The sequence below is a fragment of the Meriones unguiculatus genome, chromosome 5, assembly GCF_030254825.1.
Source record: "Meriones unguiculatus strain TT.TT164.6M chromosome 5, Bangor_MerUng_6.1, whole genome shotgun sequence".
NCBI classification, from domain to species: Eukaryota; Metazoa; Chordata; class Mammalia; order Rodentia; family Muridae; genus Meriones; species Meriones unguiculatus.
In genome coordinates, this window is record NC_083353.1 from 107,308,677 (window position 1) to 107,329,389 (window position 20,713).

Genomic DNA, 20,713 nt, shown 5'->3' on the forward strand with positions numbered 1-20,713 from the left:
CTTTTGGTCTTCCTCTCTCTTCCGTGTCATCATTGTTTGTGTGTGTGTGTGCCATATCACATGTGTGGAGTCAGAGGAAAGTTTGTGGGAGTGAGTCCTCTCCTTCCATCCATGTGGGTTTGGGATTGGGACTGAAATTAGGCTTGGCAGCAAGTACCTTAACTCATGGAGCCATCTTACTGGCCTTTATGCTTTTTCAAGCTGTCCCTTTTGGTATTTTTTGTTGTTTTTTCATTTCTTTTGTTTAAATATTTAATGTTCTCTGAGAATTGGATGTTCTAAGAAAAGGTCAAGAATGGTGTATGTCATTTGTGCTTTCTAATGATTCATCTTCATAGAGATCGCTCTGAAAATAGTAACTTTTATGGTTGTTTTGCAGAGTTAATCTGTAATGATCTAAATGACCTCAAGTAGAGAATTGAATTCTGCTGGAGAGTCAAGTATACTTTTGTTCTAGGTAAAATGAAAAATGTGGCAGAGTTCCAGTCCTTAGTTGTATCATACTCTCTTCTATGGCCTCCTGAGCAAATCATTATTGGACTTACCAGTTATCTTTTTAACTCTAACTTCACCTTAAACCCTAACTCTTTCAAGCTGCTTCTCCTGTCAGTTCCTCCTGGTTCTGCTGGAGTTCTGTGATATAGACCACCTGAACTCCTGGCTTCGCCGACGACGTGGGATTCCCTGCTGCCTTTGAATCAGTTACCTGCCTGTGCAGCTTTTCAGCTTTAAACTTCATTTGCTCTGGGTTCTCCTTTCAGACTTTTCCCATGTGGTCTTACATACGTTTATGTAACCACACTTTTGGTATTGGGGTAAATACATGTTTCATTTAATTCTGAATTAACTGCTAGTGGTATCAGAGATGAGGGTTGTCCGATTTTCCAAGGTGTCATGCCTGTGAAATTAATGTGTATTAAGTAAATGGCTCATTAATGTTATTTCAGTTCTCCAGATGAGAATGGCTTTATGACTGACAATGAAATTCATTAGTTTAGAATTGTAATTTAGATTATTTGAAGTAGACTGTGCCTTAATAGCTCCTGGCAAAGCATTCAGGATACACTGTACTACAGTACTCAGGAGTGATAGCAGTGGAGGCCGACTCTCACCTGATCTGTAGTAAGGACAAGGTCCATTCAGAGCTGCTGTGACAGAAAACCTGCCAATCGGAGGCTTCAGGGCCTGCCTCAGGTTAAGCACTATGCCTGTCTTACCCTTTACAGTCTCAGTTCTTTTCAGGAGGCTTGTAGGGACTTGTCAGGCTGGCTGTGAATTCTGTGCCACAGTCTAGAAAGGATAACAAATACCTAAGAAACCTTGCCCATTGCGGGTATATTGCGTGGGTATATTCTGTAATGGCTGGGTGTTGAGGTGCAACCATTTGTGAATGGCATAATTCTCTGGGTGACCTGGATCAACTTCTGTGCCGCAATGTTGACCTTAACAAATTATCCAGCACCCCTCTGTCCAGAGCGCAGTGAGCATCACAGGAGAGGGTTTGAGGAGAGCAGAGGGTGGAGAGAGATGCAGTCAAAAGATGTCTTTTGGACATGACAGCCACTTCACTAATTTGCTACAGCTGTGGTTATCTACACACAACCAGCCCAAGGTTGACTTGTCATCATGAATGAGAGAATCAGGAAGCCCCGTACCTCCCTGATGAGAGACTATTGGCAATAAATTGTTAGAGGAGGAAAAGTCATTTTCTTCAGTGGTATAGCCACTTATAAGCTGCCTCATGCTTTAGTAAATAGCTTCCCACTCATGTTGGGGCAAGAAATACTTATCAAACTCAGTGAGACACACATACACACACAAAGAAAATATGAAAATAGGAACACACTTGTTGAGAAGGGTTTCAGTAGAAGATGGGGAGATAAGACAGTAGAATGGGGAGTAATTTTTAATTTTTATCCAGCTGGCTCTTTTGTTTTAAATCAGAAGAAAGAAAATACTTTTGGAACACAGGACATTTAAACTTGAAATTCAGCATTAGAAGAGAGCAGGCAGCCCCAGGATTCGCTGCTTTCCTGCCGGTTCAGGACTGCAATTCAGAAGCGTTGAGAGGGTTGTGATGCTTCAGAACTGCTTAGGATGCTGGTGGTTTCCTGTGGCCACAGAGCTTTCGCTTTAACAGGAGCTATGAGTTTGGCTACACAGTGAAGTTGTTTTTTTTTTAATTTAATAAAGTTTGATTTTTCCAAATGCACAGCTGACTGAACCTGCTCATGCGTCTTCACCAGCAGCTGGGGCATCTCCATCCTTTAGTTTTTCTGGGGTAAATTATTTGGGCTCTGTGCTTTGAAACCAGCTTGAGAAGTCCTTCACTAAGTAGCTCCTGGAGGGCTGCCCTGGCCAAGGAACCGTGAATCTTCAGTCTCTAGAGACCACAGCTGGAGTAATAAGCTACAGTTGGGGACTTCCTTACATAATCTGTCCTGTGTGGCTTTGGCAAACAGGACGAGATTGTTGAGATTGTCCAGAACTTTACCTTTGGACCACTTCTTCTTTTTGGACTTGCCAACAGCCTTATTTAGTGGGTCTTTGTCTTTTTCGGCTGACTTTCTGGCATTCTTCTTCTTTTTGTTGTTCTTGGTAGGCATGGCGAAGCTCAGAGAGTAGTAAGGACCACTGCAGCCTTACTAAGATGTCAGGGAAAGAAAGCCACAATGAAGTTTTTATAGGTTCTCATTTGTTGTTTACAGAAGAACGAAATGAAATTTTTTTTTTTTAATTCCAGGTTGTCCGTCTATTTACAGCGTGAGATACGTCATTAAGAGTTGCAGTCTGTGGTAGAAGGTGTTTAGGAAGTTGCTGATTGGTTGGATTTGCATAGAATTGGGATAGGCTGTTATGGTGCCAGGCAGACTTAAATTCACTGTTGGTGGGAATGACATTCTTTAGGATGAAAATACTATTTTTGTTTGAAATAGATTTTCCTGTGTAATATAGGCTGACCAGGAACTTGTGATCATCTTGCCTCAGCTTCCCAAGTTTTGGGTTTATAGGCTTAATCCCAACAAAGACAAAAATGGCTGATAATGCCAAGTAGGGTGAGGTGGCTATGTAGCTGAGGTGTGGTTATAGCCCAGAGCAGAACAAGTTCAGAGACTCAGCATGGTTCCTGATGTGTATCCTGGTGATTATCAACAGTAAGCACCAGTGATGCCAGCAGGTTCTGCAGGGTGAGCCCAGTTCCAGAGTGCCATTTCCTGTGCTGGGTCCATAGCCTCCTCAAGTGAAAACACTTCTTTGAAGCCATCTACATTGAGAGGTCAGAGCTTTATTTTTGTAAAGATACATTGACTTGGAATTTATTTTATTGAAACAAGGTGAGAATTGTTCAAACACAAATGAGGTTCTGTGATAAAATCTGTATTAAATTTTACTTGTTTTACCACATATTTCTTCCCTTTGGACTTCAATATGTTCTACTTTACATATACTGCATTGCTTTCAAAATGGCAGTTTTATTTTATTATGACACTGGAGGTGGAGAAAAGCACAATTTCTGTAGAAAATGTGGAGTTCTGTAGTTATATGGCCCCACTGCCAAATCACTGAGTGCTCCCTGCCGCTGTTAGTTGGTATCATGTGCGCATGTGCATGAGAGTGAATACCCACTCAGCAGCTGATATGGGGGCGGAGCTGAGTGCTGATGCCCTGTGCGCTGCCAGAATGTGGCCTCTGTCGTCAGTGCAAACATCCTGTGTTGACAGGACTACTATCATGACATGGCAGTCCGGGTGGTAATTATCACCCATGCTGCTGGTAGGCCTGGCCAACAGCTGCTGCTTCCTGTTCTGCTGGCTGCCTTTTGGAGGAGTTTCTTGAAGTAGATGCACAACACCATCGCTTTTTGTGGGGTAATGAGTCATGGAGACCATTTGTCCTCCAAACTGCTGTGTTCTCATGTTCTCTGGATTAGAATTGGATCCTGCTTTAGAGTGGAGTGCTCCCTTGTACCTTCCTACTTACTGAGATATCAAGGTCATTTTGTAAGCACGTTCTCAGTCATATGCAGAACCTCGCTATCTTTTTTAAAGTGGTCTCATTAAAGGTTCAAAATGATTAAGGATTCAGCTGATTAAAGCTGAATTAAAACCGTAATAACAGGCAGAAAAATACTATTGATAATTTTTTGTATATTATCAGAAATTGTTTTAAAAATTTGCTAGTGTATAAGTATAGTCTATATACATGTATATATATGTATGTATGTACAGGTATGTATACACATGTGTACATGTATATATGTATGGTATGTATGCCTGTGTATACATGTATGTATGTACAGGTATGTATGCATGTGTTTATGTGCATATGAGATCTTGTCTGTGTATGAGAGAGAGAGGGAGGGAAAGAAGGAGGCTGAAAGAGAAGGGTGGAAAAGGAGAGAGAGGGGACGGAGAGACAAAAGGCCCAGCTGGATAAAAATTAAAAGTTACTCCTCATTCTACTGTCTTATCTTTCCATCTTCTACTGAAACCCTTCTCAACAAATGCACTCCTGCTTTCATGTGTTCTTTCATGTGTATATATATGTGCATAATTAGGAAATCTGCCATTGCTCTCTACCTTTTCATTGAGGTTAAACCCGTAGCCAGTATGGCTAATCTAGCTAGCTTGCCTGATCCAGGGATCTCCTGTTAGTTTCTAAACTCTGGTGTTACAGGCAGTCTGCCCACTCACTCAACAGCTACATGGATCAAATGGGATCAAACTCTAGTCCTCATACTTGTAGGGGAAGTTTTCTTGTTGTGTTCTGTTGAGCTGCCTCCAGCCAGTTACTAGAGTCATAGTTAAGCCCATCTCATTTTCTTGTGATTATTATTATAATTATTAAAGCTGAATGAGTAGATTTACCTGAAGTATGTGAAAGAAGGGTGATCGAGTACTTGGTCCGTTAGTTTTTGTCTAAGAGGTGCAAATGCTGAGATTATAGATAGGTATGTGCTACTGTGCTTGGTTTTTGTTTGTTTGTTTGTTTTTAATGCAGTTTTGGGGATCAAACTCTGAGCTTCATGTGTGCTCAGTAGGCACTTTTTTAAATTTTTTTAATTTTATTTATTTATTTATTTACGTCCCTGTTGTAGCCCCCTTCCTTCTTTGCTCCCCATTCCATCCTCCCACCTTCCTACCTTCCTTCTGCTTTTTCCTGTCCCTGGATGCCCCTGCCACTTACCCTCCCTGGCACATCAAGTTGAAGCAGGACCAAGCACATCCTCTTCTACTAAGGCCAGCCAGAGCAGCCCAGCCAGAGCAGGCCAGCCAGAGCAGCCCAGCCAGAGCAGCCCAGCCAGAGCAGCCCAGCCAGGGGAAAGTGATCCAAAAGCAGGTCCAGAGACAGTCCCCACTCTAATTTTTAAGGGACTCACCCACACGAAGAACAAGCTGCCCATCAGCTACATATATGTAGGGGACCTAGGTCTAGTCCATACATGCTCGTTTGTGGTGGTTCGGTGTCTGTGAGCCCCTCTGGTCTTTGGTTAGTTGACTATGTTGGTCTTCTTGTGGAGTTTTTGTCACCTCCATGTCCCTCTGTCCTTCCCCCAACTCTTCCACAAGGCTTCCCAGCTTCACCTAATGTTTAGCTGTAGGTCTCTGCATTTGTTTCAATCCACTGCTAGGTGGAGCCTCTCAGAGGACAGTTATGCTAGGTTCTTGTCTATAAGCATGGCAATGTATCGTTAATAGTGTCAGGGGTTGGCACTCCCATGGGGTGGATCTCAGGTTGGGTGAGTCATTGTTTGGCTCTTCCCTCAATCTCTGCTCCATCTTTATCCATGCATACCTTGTAGGCAGAGTAAATTTTGGGCTGAAGGTTTTGTGGGTGGGTTGGTGCCCCCCTCCCTTCACTGGATGTCCTGCCTAGCTATAGGAGATGGCCACTTCAGTCTCCATATTTGCTGCTGCTAGGAGTCCGAGCTAGAATAACCCTCCAGGATCCAACCCTGACTCAGGTCTCCAGCTTGTCTCAGAGATGCCCCCTAACCCTCAGCTTCCCTTATCTCTCTTTCAGCCCTCACACCTTCCACCCCACTCTACCCTCACCTGATCCCCACCCTCATTCGCTTTCCCACCCAGTTCTCTGTCCTCATTCACTTCTGATGTACAGAGCTAAACAAAGAATTCTCAACAGAAGTCTCTTTAATGGCCAAGAAGGACTTAAAGCAATGCTCAACATCCTTAGCAACCAGGGAAATGCAAATAAAAACAACTCTGAGATTCCATCTTATGTCTTTCAGGATGGCTAAGATCAAAACCTTATGTGACAGCACATGCTGGTGAGGATGTGGAGCAAAGGAAACACTCTCTAAGGCTGGTGTGGGTACAAACTTGTATAACCACTTTAGAAATCAATTTGGTCGTTTCTCAGAAAACTAGGAATAGTTTTACCTCAAGACCCAGCTATACCACTCCTGGGCATATACTCAAAAGGTGCCCTACCATACTACAAGGACACTTGCTCGTATGTTCGTAGCAGCTTTATTTGTAATAGCCAGAAATGGGAAACAACCCAGTGTCCCTCAACCAAAGAATGGATAAAGAAAATGTGGTACATTTACACAGCGGAATACCATTCAGCTATTAAAAACAAGGACATCTTAAAATTTGCAAGAAAATGGATGGAACTAGAAAAGATTATCCTGAGTGAGGTAACCCAAACTCAAAAAGACATGTGTGGTATATACTTACTTATAAGTGGATATTAGCCATAAAGTACAGATTAAGCATCCTATAGTCCATAGACCCAAAGAAGCTAAGTTACAAGGAGGGCCCAAGGAAGGATGCTTCAATCTCCTTCAGAAGGGAAAATAAAATAGGCGTTGGAGGTGGATACTCAGTAAACACTTTACCCACTAGGCTATACTCCCAGCCTTATGTCCTCTTCTCCCCTGATTTGTTTTCTTATTTTACTCTAGAGTTTATCTCCCACAAGTTTATGTTTCAAAGAAATGCATGGGAAAATTGTGTTGCACTATGTCTCTTGCATTCTTTGATAAGCACAGCTAGATATAGGTTTCCATGCTGAAGTAGCCTTTTAGAAATTTGAAGCTGTTTGTATTTTGCTGTGAAGCGGTCTGATTTTATTTTGACCACGAGCCCTTTGCAGTTGTCCTGTCTGTCTCCTATAGGAAGATTTCTCTTTGTCTTAGATCTTGGAACTTTATGATAACACCTAGGATAAGAACTGTTTGCTTTTAAATTCATTGTAGCAGGTACTTAGTGGCCTTTGAGCCTGAGGCTTGTCTCTTTTTTTGTCTTCAGGTTCCTTAAATTGTTCCCAGTTTTGTAACTCCTGGGTATGTTTGTGGCCTCTTCTTTCTGGGTGGAACTACAAGTACTCTTAGTCACAAATCCTTTTATCTGCGCTCTCTTTTTTGACATATTTTTTCTCTTCCATAACGAACAAGATGACTGAAGAAGAAAGTACTTAAAATTCTCTGCTGACATTAGATATTTTTGTGTATAGCATCATCTATATATCAACCACTTCTATGCATTTTCCTTGGGAACTGACATGAAACTATTTATTAGGAAGGAGACAATAAAAATATGCAGGGAGGAGCCTGATAGAGAAGTGAGGAGAGGGCCAAAGAGCCCCAGGTACATTCCCAGTGCTAAGGAAGCCCATTTCTTTGTACCACATGTGGTAATGTCATAAAAGGATTGGCGCCTGTGGGATTTTATAGGTCTCATAGAAGGAAATTGAGGAACTTGATCGTAAATATGTTGACATTTTAAAAGTTAGGTCCTATGGTCAGGTTCAAGGTGTCTTAGTGTGGGTTTCTATTGCTGTAAAAAACACCATTACCAAGAAGCAGTTTGGGGAGGAAAGGCTTACATGTCCAGATTGTAGCCCATCTTTGGAGGAAGTCAGGACAGGAACTCAAGCAGGGCTGGAGCCTGGAGGAAAGCTGATGCAGAGGCCATGAAAGAATGCTGGTTATTGGCTTCCTTCCCATGGCTTGCTCAGCCTGCTCCCTTATAGAATCCAGGACCACCAGGCCAGGGATGGCACCACCCACAATGGGCTGGGCTCTTCCGCATTGATCACTAATTGAGAAAATTAAAACTGGATCTTATGGAGGCATTTCCTATTTCCTTAAATGAGGCTCCTTCCTCTCTGATGACTAACGTATGTCAACTTGACACAGAATCAACAAGTAAACAAGGCATCTGGGCTTCTGTAAGGTTTTTTTTTTCTTGCTTTCCTCTGGTAAAAAGCAGACTTGTGTACTATATTGTAATATTTCTTTTATGATTGTGACTAAAAGGAAAAGAGCCCTTGTTTATTATTTTCTGTGTTATAAAAGATTATGGTTCCTGCTACAGACATATTTCCGGCATAGCCCAGGGACACACGTATTGGGGGTGGGGAGCTATATGAATAATAGATAGCTCTGTAAGCACTGGGCAAGTAAGTACCAACCTTCCCTTGTCTGCCTTGTTGTAATGCCCCTGTTTTCTTGCTTGCATTTCATGGCCATTATTGCAGTTGCCTTTTCTAAGAAGTATGCAGAGTGACTTCTCTTGGAAATAGTATGGGATGAAATAAAACTAGTTTATGTAAAATAGAAAACACAGTCTTTACAATCTTAGGTCTTGAGAATAAAAGTCATGTTGTAATAGCTTTATGCAGAAAGGCAAACTGTTTCTTTGATGTACACTGCTATTTTTAAGGGGGAACACTTTGCAGAATATTAGAAGGAAGGCTAAAAAATTAGAACAGAAAGCAAATCCTGCATGGGTTGTGAACTTGTGCATCCTGAGAATGTGGTTTTTATTTCTGTAGCAGTGTCTTGAGTTCTGAGAGGCTGCCACAGGCACTTAGAACACGAGACTTCTCTTAGTTCCTTGTTCTCACTGGTTACCCTTTGTTGCCACCCTGTCTACAGGGTTTACCTTTCTCTAAGAATACGTTTTAACTTTAAAACTAAGTTACTACTAAGGAGTGTGGAAGACAAAGGAAAATCATTTATATTGTTGGAGCATTTAAGTATTTGCATTTGTATACTTGAGTGTCTTTTGGATATATGCCTAGGAATAGTATAGCTGGATCTTGAGGAAGCGATGTTCTTAATTGTCTGAGAAAACGCCAGATTGATTCCCAAAGTGGTTGTACAAGTTTACATTCCTACCAGCAGTGGATTAGGGTTCCCCTTTCTCCATATCCTCTCCACCATGTGTTGTCACTTGAGTTTTTGATGTTAGCCATTCTGATTGGTGAAAGGTGAAATCTCAGGGTCATTTTGCTTTGCATTTCCCCGATGACTAAGGACGTTGAACATTTCTTTAAGTGTTTCTCTGCCATTCGATATTCCTCTATTGAGAATTCTCTGTTTAGCTCTATACCCCATTTTTGAATTGGGTTACTTGATTTGTTGCTGTTTAACTTCTTGAGTTCTTTATATATGCTGGATATTAGCCCTCTGTCAGATATTGGGTTGATGAATATCCTTTCCCAATTAGTAGGCAGTCATTTTGTTTTGACAACAGTGTCCTTTCTTTACGGAAGCTTTTTAGTGTCATGAGGTACCATTTATTGATTGTTGCTTTTAGAGCCTGTGCTGTTGGTGTTCTGTTCAGGAAGTTGTCTCCTGTGCCAATGAGTTCAAGGCTCTTTCCCACTTTTTCTTCTAACAGGTTTAGTGTGTCTGGTTTTATATTGAGGTCTTTGATCCACTTGGACTTTAGTTTTGTGCAAGGTGATAAATATGGGTCTATTTGCATTTTTCTACATGTAGACATCCAGTTAGACCAGCACTATTTGTTGAAGATGCTATCTTTTTTCCACTGTATGGTTTTGGCATCTTTGTAAAAAATCAGGTGTCCATAGGTGTGTGGGTTTATTTCTGGGTCTTCTATTTGATTCCATTGATCCACCATTCTGTTTCTATTCCAGTACCATGCAGTTTTTATTACTGTTGCTCTATAGTACAACTTGAGATCAGGGGTGGAGATGCTTCCATTAGATCTTTTATTGTAGATGATTGTTTTAGCAATTCTGGATTTCTTGTTATTTCATATAAAGTTGAGAATTTTTCTTTCAAGGTCTGTAAAGAATTGTGTTGGTAATTTGATGGGATTGTATTGAATCTGTAGATTGCTTTTGGTAAGATGGCCATTTTTACTATGTTAATCCTGCAGAGCCATGAGCATGGGAGATCTTTCCATCTTCTGATGTCTTCTTCTATTTCTTTCTTCAGAGACTTGAATTTTTTTTTTTTTTTTTTTACACATGCCTTTGACTTGCTTGGTTAGAGTTACACCAAGGTAATTTATGTCTTTTGTGGCTATTGTGAAGGGTGTTGTTTCCCTAATTTCTTTCTCAGCCCACTTGTCTTTTGTATACAGGAGGGCTACTGAATTTTTTGAGTTAATTTTGTATCCAGCCACTTTGCTGAAGGTGTTTATTAGCTGTAGGAGAATTTTTGGGGTCACTCAGGTATACTGTCATATCATCTGTAAATAGTGATACTTTGACTTCTTCCTTTCCAAATTGTATCCCCTTGATCTCCTTTAATTGTCTTATTGCTCTAGTAAGAACTTCAAGAACAATGTTGAAGAGATATGGAGAGAGTGGGCAGCCTTGCCTTGTCCCTGATTTCAGGGGGTTGCTTTAAGTTTCTCTTTGTTTAGTTTGATGTTGGTTATAGGCTTGCTATATATTGCCTTTACTATGTTTAGGTATGTGCCTTGTATCCCTGATCTCTCCAAGACTTTAAACATGAATGGATGTTGGATTTTGTCAAATGCTTTTTCAGTATCTAAAGAGATTTTATCATGTGTTGTTTTTTTCTTTTCCTTTCAGTTTGTTTATATGGTGGATCACATTGATGGATTTCCATATATTGATCTATCCCTGCATGCCTGGGATGAAGCCTACTTGGTCATGGTGGATGATATCTTTGATTTGTTTATGTATTCGGTTTGCAAGTATTTTGTTGAGTATTTTTGCATCAATGTTCATAAGGGAGATTGGCCTGAAATTCTCTTTCTTTGTTGGGTCTTTGTGAGGTTTAGGTACCAAGGTGGCTGTGGCTTCATAGAATGAGTTTGGTAGTGTTCCTTCTGTTTCTATTTTGTGGAATAGTTTGGAGAGTATTGGTGTTAGCTCTTCTTGAAGGTCTGGTAGAATTCTGTGCTGAACCCTCTGGCCCTGGGCTTATTTTGGATGGGAGACTTTTGATGACCACTTCTATTTCCTTAGGGGATATGGGACTATTTAATTGATTTACCTGGTCTTGATTCAGCTTTGGCAAGTGGAATCGAGCAAGAAAATTATCCATTGCATTTAGATTTTCATATTTTGTGGCATATAGACTTTTGAAGTAAGTCCTAATGATTGTTTGGATTTCCTCAGTGTCTGTTATGATGTCTCCCCTTTAATTTCTGATTTTGTTAATTTGGATAGTGTCTCTCTGCCTTGCAGTTAGTTTGGTTAAGGGCTTGCCTATTTTGTTGATTTTCTCAAAGAACCTGCTCTTGGTTTCATTGATTCTTTGAATTGTTTTATTTGTTTCTAATTTATTGATTTCAGCCCTGAGTTTGATTATTTCCAGCCATCTACTCCTCTTTGGTGTGTCTGCTTCTTTTTTCTATAGGGATTTTAGGTGAACCATTAAGTAGCAGCTTTATTTGTAATAGTCAGAAGCTAGAAACAGCCCAGATGCCCCTCAGTTGAGGAATGGATACAGGAATTGTGGTACATCTACACAATGGAATATTACTCAGCAATAAAAAAAACAAGGAAATCATGAATTTTGCAAGTAAATGGTGGGAACTCGAAAAGATCATCCTGAGTGAGGTATCCCAGAAGCAGAAAGACACACAGGGTATATACTCATAAGTGGATATTAGACATATAATATAGGATAAACATACTAAAATCTGTACACCTAAGGAAGCTAATCAAGAAGGAGGACTCTGGCTAAGATGCTCAATCCCCATTCAGAAAGGCAAAGAGGATGGACATTGGAGGAGGGAGAAAATGGAACAGGACAGGAACCTACCACAGAGGCCCTCTGAAAGCCTCTACCCTGCGGGATGTTGAGGCAAATGCTGAGACTCAGCCAAACTTTGGATAGAGTGTGGGGAATCTTATGAAAGAAATGAAGATAATAAGACCTGGAGAGGATAGAAGCTCCACAAGGAGAGTAACAGATCCAAAAAGTCTGGGCACAGGGGTCTTTTTCTGAGACTGATACTCCAGCCAAAGACCACTCATGGAGATGGCCTGGAACCCCTGCACAGAGGTAGCCCATGGCAGTTCAGTGTCCAAGTGGGTTCCGTAGTAATGGGGATAGGGACTGTCTCTGACAGGAACTGATGGGCCTGCTCTTTGATCAGCTCCCCCTGAGGGGTGAGCAGCCTTACCAGAGGAAGACAGTGCAGCCACTCCTGATGAGTCCTGATAGACTAGGATCAGAGGGAAGAGGAGGAGGACCTCCCTTATCAGTGGGCTGGAAGAGGGGCACAGGTGTGAAAGAGGGAGGGAGCTACAGGGGGAATACAAAGTGAATAAACTATAATTAATAAAAATAAGTTAAAAATATTTGCATTTGGGAATCCCTCCCCACCGTGTATATATTTATATAGCTGTTACTGTAATATCTAATTTTATTATTTGTGTTTAATAAATCTGTGCTTCTTTATTTCATATAATGATTATATCGTAATCTGCTGGTTGTACTAGCATCACAGTTTTTTTTTAACAAGTTGACTTAATTTGAGGGGAAACTAAGGGTACTTTTCTTTGTTGTAAATAATGTATTGAAAAATCTTTGAGACTGTAGACTTTCGCATGTTCCCATACACTGAGCTTAGCACATGTTTTTCTACGGTTGTTCATTTGTTTGCTGCATTGCTTGCTTTTCTGTGGTACACATTCTAAATTCATGTTGCTACCGGAGCATATGGGAATACATGCCCAGCACATTGGTCATTGTCAGGTTTTGCTAAATATTTATTTACTTTAAAATTTTATATATGTATTGTGTGCATATGTGTGCAGGTGAACACAGTGTGGAGGTCAGAGGACCTGGGAGTTGGTTCCCTCCTGCTTGCTAAGGCAGGTCTCTTGTTTCTGCTGCTGTACTTTATACTGCAGCTAGCTGGCCTGTGAGCTTCTTCTGGCTTATTCCTGTTGCCACCTCCAGTCTCCTTGTAGGAGGCTAGGATGACAGAGGCTCACTACTGCATCTGGCTTGTCAGGCGGTTTCAAAGCATTGAACTCAGGCCATTGGGTTTGCACGGCTGCAGTCGCTGTTACTCCTGAGCCGTCTTCCTGGCCTAAGTTTTGCTATATTTTTGTAGAGTGCTATTAAAGAGAAAAAAAGTTGCATGAGCTCTTGACTTCCCTTGTTCTTCTGATGTCACAGCCTGTGCTCTCGTTCACCAGCTGTGTCCTTGTGTAGGAAGCATTTCCTCTGAAACATGGCTATCTATCCATGAGGGCTTTTATTTTTTTTCAAAAATTTATTTGGCTGGATCTTGTGGTACAGTTCCACAAACAGAAGCCCTCCTGAGATAGAAGCAGAATTGCTGAAAGTTTGAGGCCTACCCATACTGCCAGGCAGGGCTATCAAAACCCTGTCTCAAAAGATAGGAAAAAAATTAACGTGTAAAAATATTTCTCTCTTGTATAACACACATTTTCTAGCCTTTTATTTCCTCATTCGTTATTTATTTTGAGTATAGAGTCAAATAAAAAATTTGTACTTTACAACTTTTTAAAAATATGTTAATTCTAGTTTTAGAAAGACATTCTCTTTAGTTGAGTTTCTTAATAAATTTATTTGTTGTTGAATTTTATTCTCTTTCTTTACATTTAATTTTTATATCCATCAGATATAATTTTATATCCACTTATTTTTTTATGTGGGGAATGCAGGACAGCTTGTGGTGGTAGATTCTCTTCTTCTGTCACATAAGTTCTAGGATTGAATTCAGACTGTTCAGCTTGCAGCAGTGCCTGAACCACTGAGTCATCTCAACCAGCCCATACCAGAATTCATTTTGATGCATAAGTATGTGAGTATTTTTAAAAAAATTTCCTTCTGAATTATCAAGCTATCTCAGCCCCAATAACTGAATAGCGTGCCCCTTGCTGTAACTTTAGGCTTCTGCTTGTATTGGCTAGTGTGCTCTTTGTTATGGTTCAGTCTCTGAGCATTTCAAAGTCTTGTTCCTCTTCCTTGCTGTTTCCTAATAATTTTAATATTTAAATATTTAATAGAATCCATTTTCTTATTGTTTTTTCCCAACACTTTAATTTAGTTATCTTGTTTTATGTATGATTTATGACCGTTTTTTCCATGTGAAGTCTGTCCTGGACTTTGTTACATTAAATATGTGTTTTAACTTGAGAGCATGCTTTATGATATTTCATCAATCAAATATACTCCAAAGCCATTTTTTATTGAAAATTCTTAATTCACTTTCACATTGTTTATCTGTTTTTTTTTGTTGTTTGTTTGTTTGTTTGTTTTCTTGGTGTACAAGGGCAGTAACATTCATGTGTGTATATATATATATATTTAATTTTTTTTAACAGAAGAATACATGACTGGTTTTTATTTTTACATGTACCTCTGGCTGACCTCAGACTCACTGTAGCAAGGATGACCTTGAGTTTCTAATTCTCTTGTCTCTGCCTTCAGAATACTGGGATTATAGTTACGCCCCGTTATACCTGGTCCATGCGCTACTGGGAAAGAACTGAGTTTGTGCATGCTGCGCAAGCATCCTATCAACTGAGTCACACCGCTTTCCACCCAGCCTACACTACTGACTTTTGCTCCAATAACACCTAGAAAACTCTCTTTAGTAGTTAAAATATATGCTTTGCTGTGAGTGTTAAGTTTTGGTTTGAGATGTTTTTTTTTTGTTTTGTTTTGTTTTTTTTTTAATGAGTTTTCCGTTGTTTTTTAAAAAGTCTTTAAGATTTTGTATTGATGGTAGATTTTGTCATTTGTGTGTGGTACTTGATAACACCGATGACTGATTTCTTACACCTGTGTGTTCATAAATCACAAATCTGCTGATGATTCTCAGTCTGTATGAACAATCTTGGGCTTCTTCGTAGATATGTTAAGTGTAGTGTTTCCACACATGTACTCTCTGCTCTTTCGCGCATCTCTTTCTTGACTCTTAGAATTGAGAGAATGGAGTCTGGTGCTTCTGGAACCTAGAACCTTGAGACAAGGGTGAATAGAGACAGGTGGATCCTTCTTGGGCTGAGGGTCAAGGGGGCTGGAATTAGCATTGTTGTCTTCTGACTGCCACATTGTTATTATTTGTTCACAGCATTCTTTGAATGAACAGACTCTTCCATTTATTTTAATTCTCTGGAAAGCACATAGCACAACTGGGTTGTTAAGCCACACTGGTGTTTTCATGATCAGGCCTTCTTACTGGCACTGTAGGCCGGGTATTATTGTTCTTGCCTTTCTGCCTAGAAGTCATAACTAGATGTCAAAAGGATTGGAGGTCCTAGTTTTCTGAATCTTAAACCTAAGCAAAAAGGGACATAAACTAGTCATAGAAAGACGGTGTGCCAGCAGGTAGATAGGAAGGCCTGCTGGTAAGTGCACTGCATAGCCCTATGTGTGTACACATGGAAACAACTATTTGATCTTCATATTAATCTTTTAAACTGACAAGGGGTTATCACTTTCATCATGGAGGCTTTTGGACCATGTACATACTCAATTATTTTGAAGATTTCTGGTTTTTCTGTTGTTTCTTAGTGTGAGGAAGAGATTCAGATGTTTTTTTCTGTTTTCATTTTTTGCATGCAGTTGACCAGTTATCCTGGCTTTCATTGAAAGTGTATTCTTTCCCTGCATGGAATCATGTTGTTGTTCTATTGAAAGTTATTTGACTAAATATAGACAAATTTATCTTTCAACTCTTAACTTCTCTGTTCTGTTGATTTCCAAATCTGTGTTTCAATACCAGTCTTGATTACTAATCCTTAGGTGTAAGTTTTGAAACTGCGAAGTATGGGTCCTCAAACTTTGTTCTTCAAGCCTGCATTAGCAGGTCTGAGTCCCTTGAAGTTTCATTATCATTTTGGGATCAATTTGTCAAATTTATGCCAAATAGTAGCTCGGATTTTGATGGAGATTACTTTAGTTCTTTAGATCAATTTGAAGAGAGTCTCCCCCTGTACTCACATACCCTGACGTGGTGGGGATCAAACCCATGACCTCACTAGTGTGTCACAAGCATTCTACCATTGAGCTGCACCCCCAGCCTGTGAGAGTTATAATCTTAACAATGTGCAGTTTCCTGATCATCAGTTTTGCATTTCTTCCTGACTCAAATAATAGAGTCCAGTTCCTCTAGATATAGCTGTTCATTTTAGCTGGCTTTTATTTATATCAGTAAAATTGAAGTTCTCATCTAGATAACCAGACACAATGCCAAGTCTAACTATCCTTTATTAAAGATGAATTGAATTTATGTAAAGTAGATACCCGTTACATGCTATATTTCATAGGATCCTTATGTACATAGCAGCATAGGCTGGTTGTAAATGAATGCTTATTTTAAGTAGTATTGCTTTTGACACATTTTCAGGTCTATTACTGGGAGGTAGTGATACACGTCAGAACAGCCGGAGTGACTGTAAGGAAGCCTTTCAAAGCTGCAAACTTGTGACTCTCTTGGGTTTCTCTTTGGTATAGTCTTTCCTAGCCTCTCATGGGCATGGACCAGTGATGTAATAATGATGGTTATATCAGAAACACCACAGGTAGCTATTGGCATGATAGGTAGCGGGGCTTTGGGCACAGCCAGTTTGAGTACTTATTCCAAGATGGAATTCATCATCTGTGACAGAAGACGCTAAAGCATTAGTGATGAAAACACTGCTCACTCTAGTGATATTCCAGAGGGTAGGCAACTCAGCATTAAGTGCTCCTCTCTGGTGTGGGATAATGTTTGGATATAAACATGCAGGACGGGCTGGAGAGTTGGCTCAGAGGTTAAGAGCACTGGCTGCTCTTCCAAAGGTCCTGAGTCCAATTCCTAGCAACCACATGGTGGCTCCCAACCATCTAAGACGAGATCTGGTGCCTTCTTCTGGAGTGCAAGTGTACATGCAGGCAGAACACTGTATGCATAATAAAGAAATCAATCTTTAAAAATACATATATAAACATATAGGAGGAGGAGGAAGAAGATGAGTAGGGAAAATGTTATAGATTCTGTAACCTACTCTATTTTCTTATTTTTAGTGATTATTTGCCTGTTACAAAATGAGACTTTCTGAAGTAATCATATTCTTGTGAGTGTTGGTCTGTAGCCATTCCTCCTTCCTTCCTGTTGCTTTATGATTTGATGCAAGGATGACTCATCCATGCATGAGTCCTGGTGATCTTCCGCCTGGCTAGTGATACTGTCAGACTTGAGGGCATCCCTACAAACACTGTTGTTCCAGAGTAGAGTTTTGTGAGAATTGGAACAAATATTTGTCAAATGTGCCCTTAGGGTATTCTGGCCCTGTTGTCTACCCTCTGTGCTCACCACCACATGCCCAAAACATGGCTAACAAATGAAGGAAATTAGAGATATATTCTTTTGGCTTAAAGTTCTGTCCTGCTAACATTGAAACAGCATCATGGAACATGACTACCATATGGTGTTTTAAAATATAAAGTGCCAATCATTCAGTTTTACCAATAAAGACTCAGGAGTCAAATATTGGGGTGAAAGCCTGCTAGCTTAGAGAGGCCGAGAAATCACCCAATTGACCTTCCTACTCAGCTAATGTCCTAGAAGGAAAAAGCCATTTCTTTTCTACGCTGTCTTAAATATCCCTCAACTCATTTCCCTTCTAGTAAGATTCCTGTGCATCTCTCTATACATCCTCCGGACTTCCTCTCACTGTCTGTGGGTTTTCTCCTCATGTTCACTTCTGTCAACTGGCTGCTTGCTCCACCTCTTGACCAAGGTTAACTTTATTTAATCCTGTTACAGAAAACTCTTGGACTAAAGGTATGTGTTAGGGCCAAGTCACACCACAACAAGTAACAGGTTTTGGAAGTGTTTTGTTTTGTTTTCAGTTCATAATCCCGGGACTCACAAAGTGTTTAGGTATCCTGCAACAACCATAAACACAAATAGTTTGTATAGAGCTGATCCTGTGGGGGCAGCAAGAAAAGAAAATGGGGAAGAGAGAATGCATAGCTTGATTACTAATGATGAGCAAGTATAGAAAAAAGCAAGTGTAGCTGTCATGTAAGACAGCTTATGTAGACATTTTTACTTTACATAAATGCAGCCTTTTCAGGGTTTCGCAGGAATGTCCATGATGACCTACATCTTCCCTGAGAAACCCTTACTGAGCTGTAACTCATAGGCAAAATCTGTCCTACCACCTGTTTTTGACATATGATGTCTTAGTTTATTTTGTTTTACCATAACAAAATATACCCAAGATTGGGTAGCTTTTTTTTTTTCTTTCAATAAAAAGGTTTAATTAGGTCACAATTCTGGAGATCCATGAGTAAGACATTGACACTGGCTTCTGATGAGGCCTCTGGCTGCCTTGTAACAGGCGAGGTGGCATCACAGAGTTGGAAAGGGAAATTGTAGGAGAGAAGGAAAGAACAAAATGGAGAGGAGGAGAGGAGAGGAGAGGAAGCAGGTGAGCTGGAAGCTTTGTAGGAGCTGTTCTTGAGCTCCCTCGTGAGATGAACTCATTCCTTCAAGAAAAGCATGTATTCTTCCTCAAGATGTATTTGGTATCTCTTAAAAGTGTCAGGACCTCACTCATGTTATACTGAGTATCAGACTTGCAGCAGTTGAACCTTTAGTGGACAAGCCATACCTAAATTAGAACAGGCAACCATTCCTATTCATTACCCACTACCAATGGCTGCTTTCACATTATACAGTGGAGCTAAGTAACTAGAACAGATTTGGCCTATAATGCCTGAAATATTTATCTTGCCTTGATAAGGAAAGCTGGCCAACAGTAGGTTTGGAGAGTCTAGACTTTTAGAAGGTTATGCATGAACCATAGATATTTTGAATTTCAGACTTCTTAACCCCCAGTCTTGCCATTATATGAATTTGAGGTCAGTTGGATAGACTGACTTTTTTCTTGCTTCTCTTTCCTCCCTTCCTCTCTCTCTTTCCTCCCTCCTTCCTTCCTTCTTTCCTTCCCTACTCCCTTTATCTTTCCCTCCTTCCCATCCATCTTACTTCCCTGCCTCCTTTTATTTATTTATTTTTTTAAGCTGTCATACTAGGGAACTTAGATATATAGGCAAGCTCTACCACAGAACTATAACCAGACTCCAAGAGCAGCAATGATGATTTTGTTGTTTTTTTTTTAATGTGTCTGTTTGTTTTAAAATTTGTTTTGTTTTGTTTATATAGGATCTTACTGTGTAGCTCAGGCTAGTTTAAAACTTGAAATCCTTCTGCCAAAGGCATTAGTTTTAAAGAAAGTTTACTATATCAAGATGCAGAAGTTTGATTTTTTTTTTCAGGGAAACACAGGTATACATAGGAATACTTGCTAATGAGCAAAAGTTTAACTTCAAAAATAATGAGACATTGTAGTTTTAAAGTAGACAACCAAAAACTATTCTGTGACCCCCTAACTTCTTTCAGATACTATTATTTTATTATAAGAAACAAATCTTATACTTTTCTCTAGTTATTTTCTCTTCTTTTTGATGACCAAGTATTTATCAGCATAACTTACTCGAATTAACAAAGTGCCAGTCTTACTGTTGGAAATTGGGTATTTCAGCTCAGCTCTGTTTCTTTTGTTTCTCTCAGCTTGAAGTCAATGGCCCAAAATGACTCTGCTAGTGGAGCTTCACTTCCGTAAGGAGAAAGACCAGGTCAGAGGCTGGGATGAGCATGCCACTGCACCAGATCTCTGCCATCCCGTCTCAGGATGCCACTTCTGCTAGAGTCTACAGAGGCAAGACCAAAGATAAGGAGCGGGAGCAGGTAATGTGAAAACATCCTTCTTACAATGCCTTTCTGGGAGTTCTTTCCTGGTAGCTGTGGCTAGATGCTGGCTAAACAGCCGTATCTGGGCAAGAAAGGACTGTTTTGTTTCTGTTTGAGGGAGAATGTATGACAGTGAGGAAGGCATGGTGGCAGGAGCACAGACTATCATCTTCTGCAGGTTTCTAGGTTCTGAGGGTTTGGCATAGGCTTATCAGCTTCTTAGTGGTAAGTAACATACTCATCTCAGTTGACTAAGTCTCCCAATCATGTCTTACACATTCCTAAGAGGAAGTTCTTTTGAGTCTCAAAACAAGATGCAGTGTATAAAGAAAGGTATTTGAATAAATCTTTAGGGGCTTGTTACTGCATGCAGAAGGTCATTATAATCAGCCTATCTGTTTCCATGCTGCTGACAATCTGGCTTGACACATATAAATGTTAGTTAGCTAAAGTCAGCAATGGAGGAATTTCAGGACTAATCTGAGCCCAAAGGGTCAGGAAAGGCTTTCTGTAGAAAACTGGGATTATGTGGAAAGCTGTGGTTAAGGGGAAAGGAAAAGGCAGAATGACTCAAGTTGAGGAAACCACAAACTGAACCCAAAATCTTTTGGTGCAGTTTGTGACCTGTGCTGAGAAGTGAGAGAAAGAGAAGCCCTGCAGAGGTGCTTCTTGCTCCTCTTCCTCCTTCTCCTCACTGAGGTTCGGGGACTGCAAAGATAAAG

The 20,713-nt window shown here is 40.2% G+C and overlaps 1 protein-coding gene and 1 pseudogene across 5 annotated transcripts in view; one reads left to right on the top strand and one right to left on the bottom strand.

Annotated features, from left to right (window-relative positions):
* Positions 1 to 20,713, top strand: part of Marchf8 (membrane associated ring-CH-type finger 8) — an 82,186-nt gene that overhangs the window by 18,924 nt on the left and 42,549 nt on the right. For 4 of the 5 annotated variants that reach the window (XM_060383999.1, XM_060384002.1, XM_060384000.1 and 1 more), the window contains exon 2: positions 19,812 to 19,988. In XM_060383999.1, coding sequence (XP_060239982.1) covers positions 19,890 to 19,988 — 99 coding nt within the window. In that variant the 5' untranslated portion in view covers positions 19,812 to 19,889. Of the gene's footprint in view, positions 1 to 19,811; positions 19,989 to 20,713 lie in introns of those variants that run through there. The other variant, XM_060384001.1, reaches the window with a different exon arrangement.
* Positions 2,230 to 2,606, bottom strand: LOC110540856 (small ribosomal subunit protein eS25-like; annotated as a pseudogene).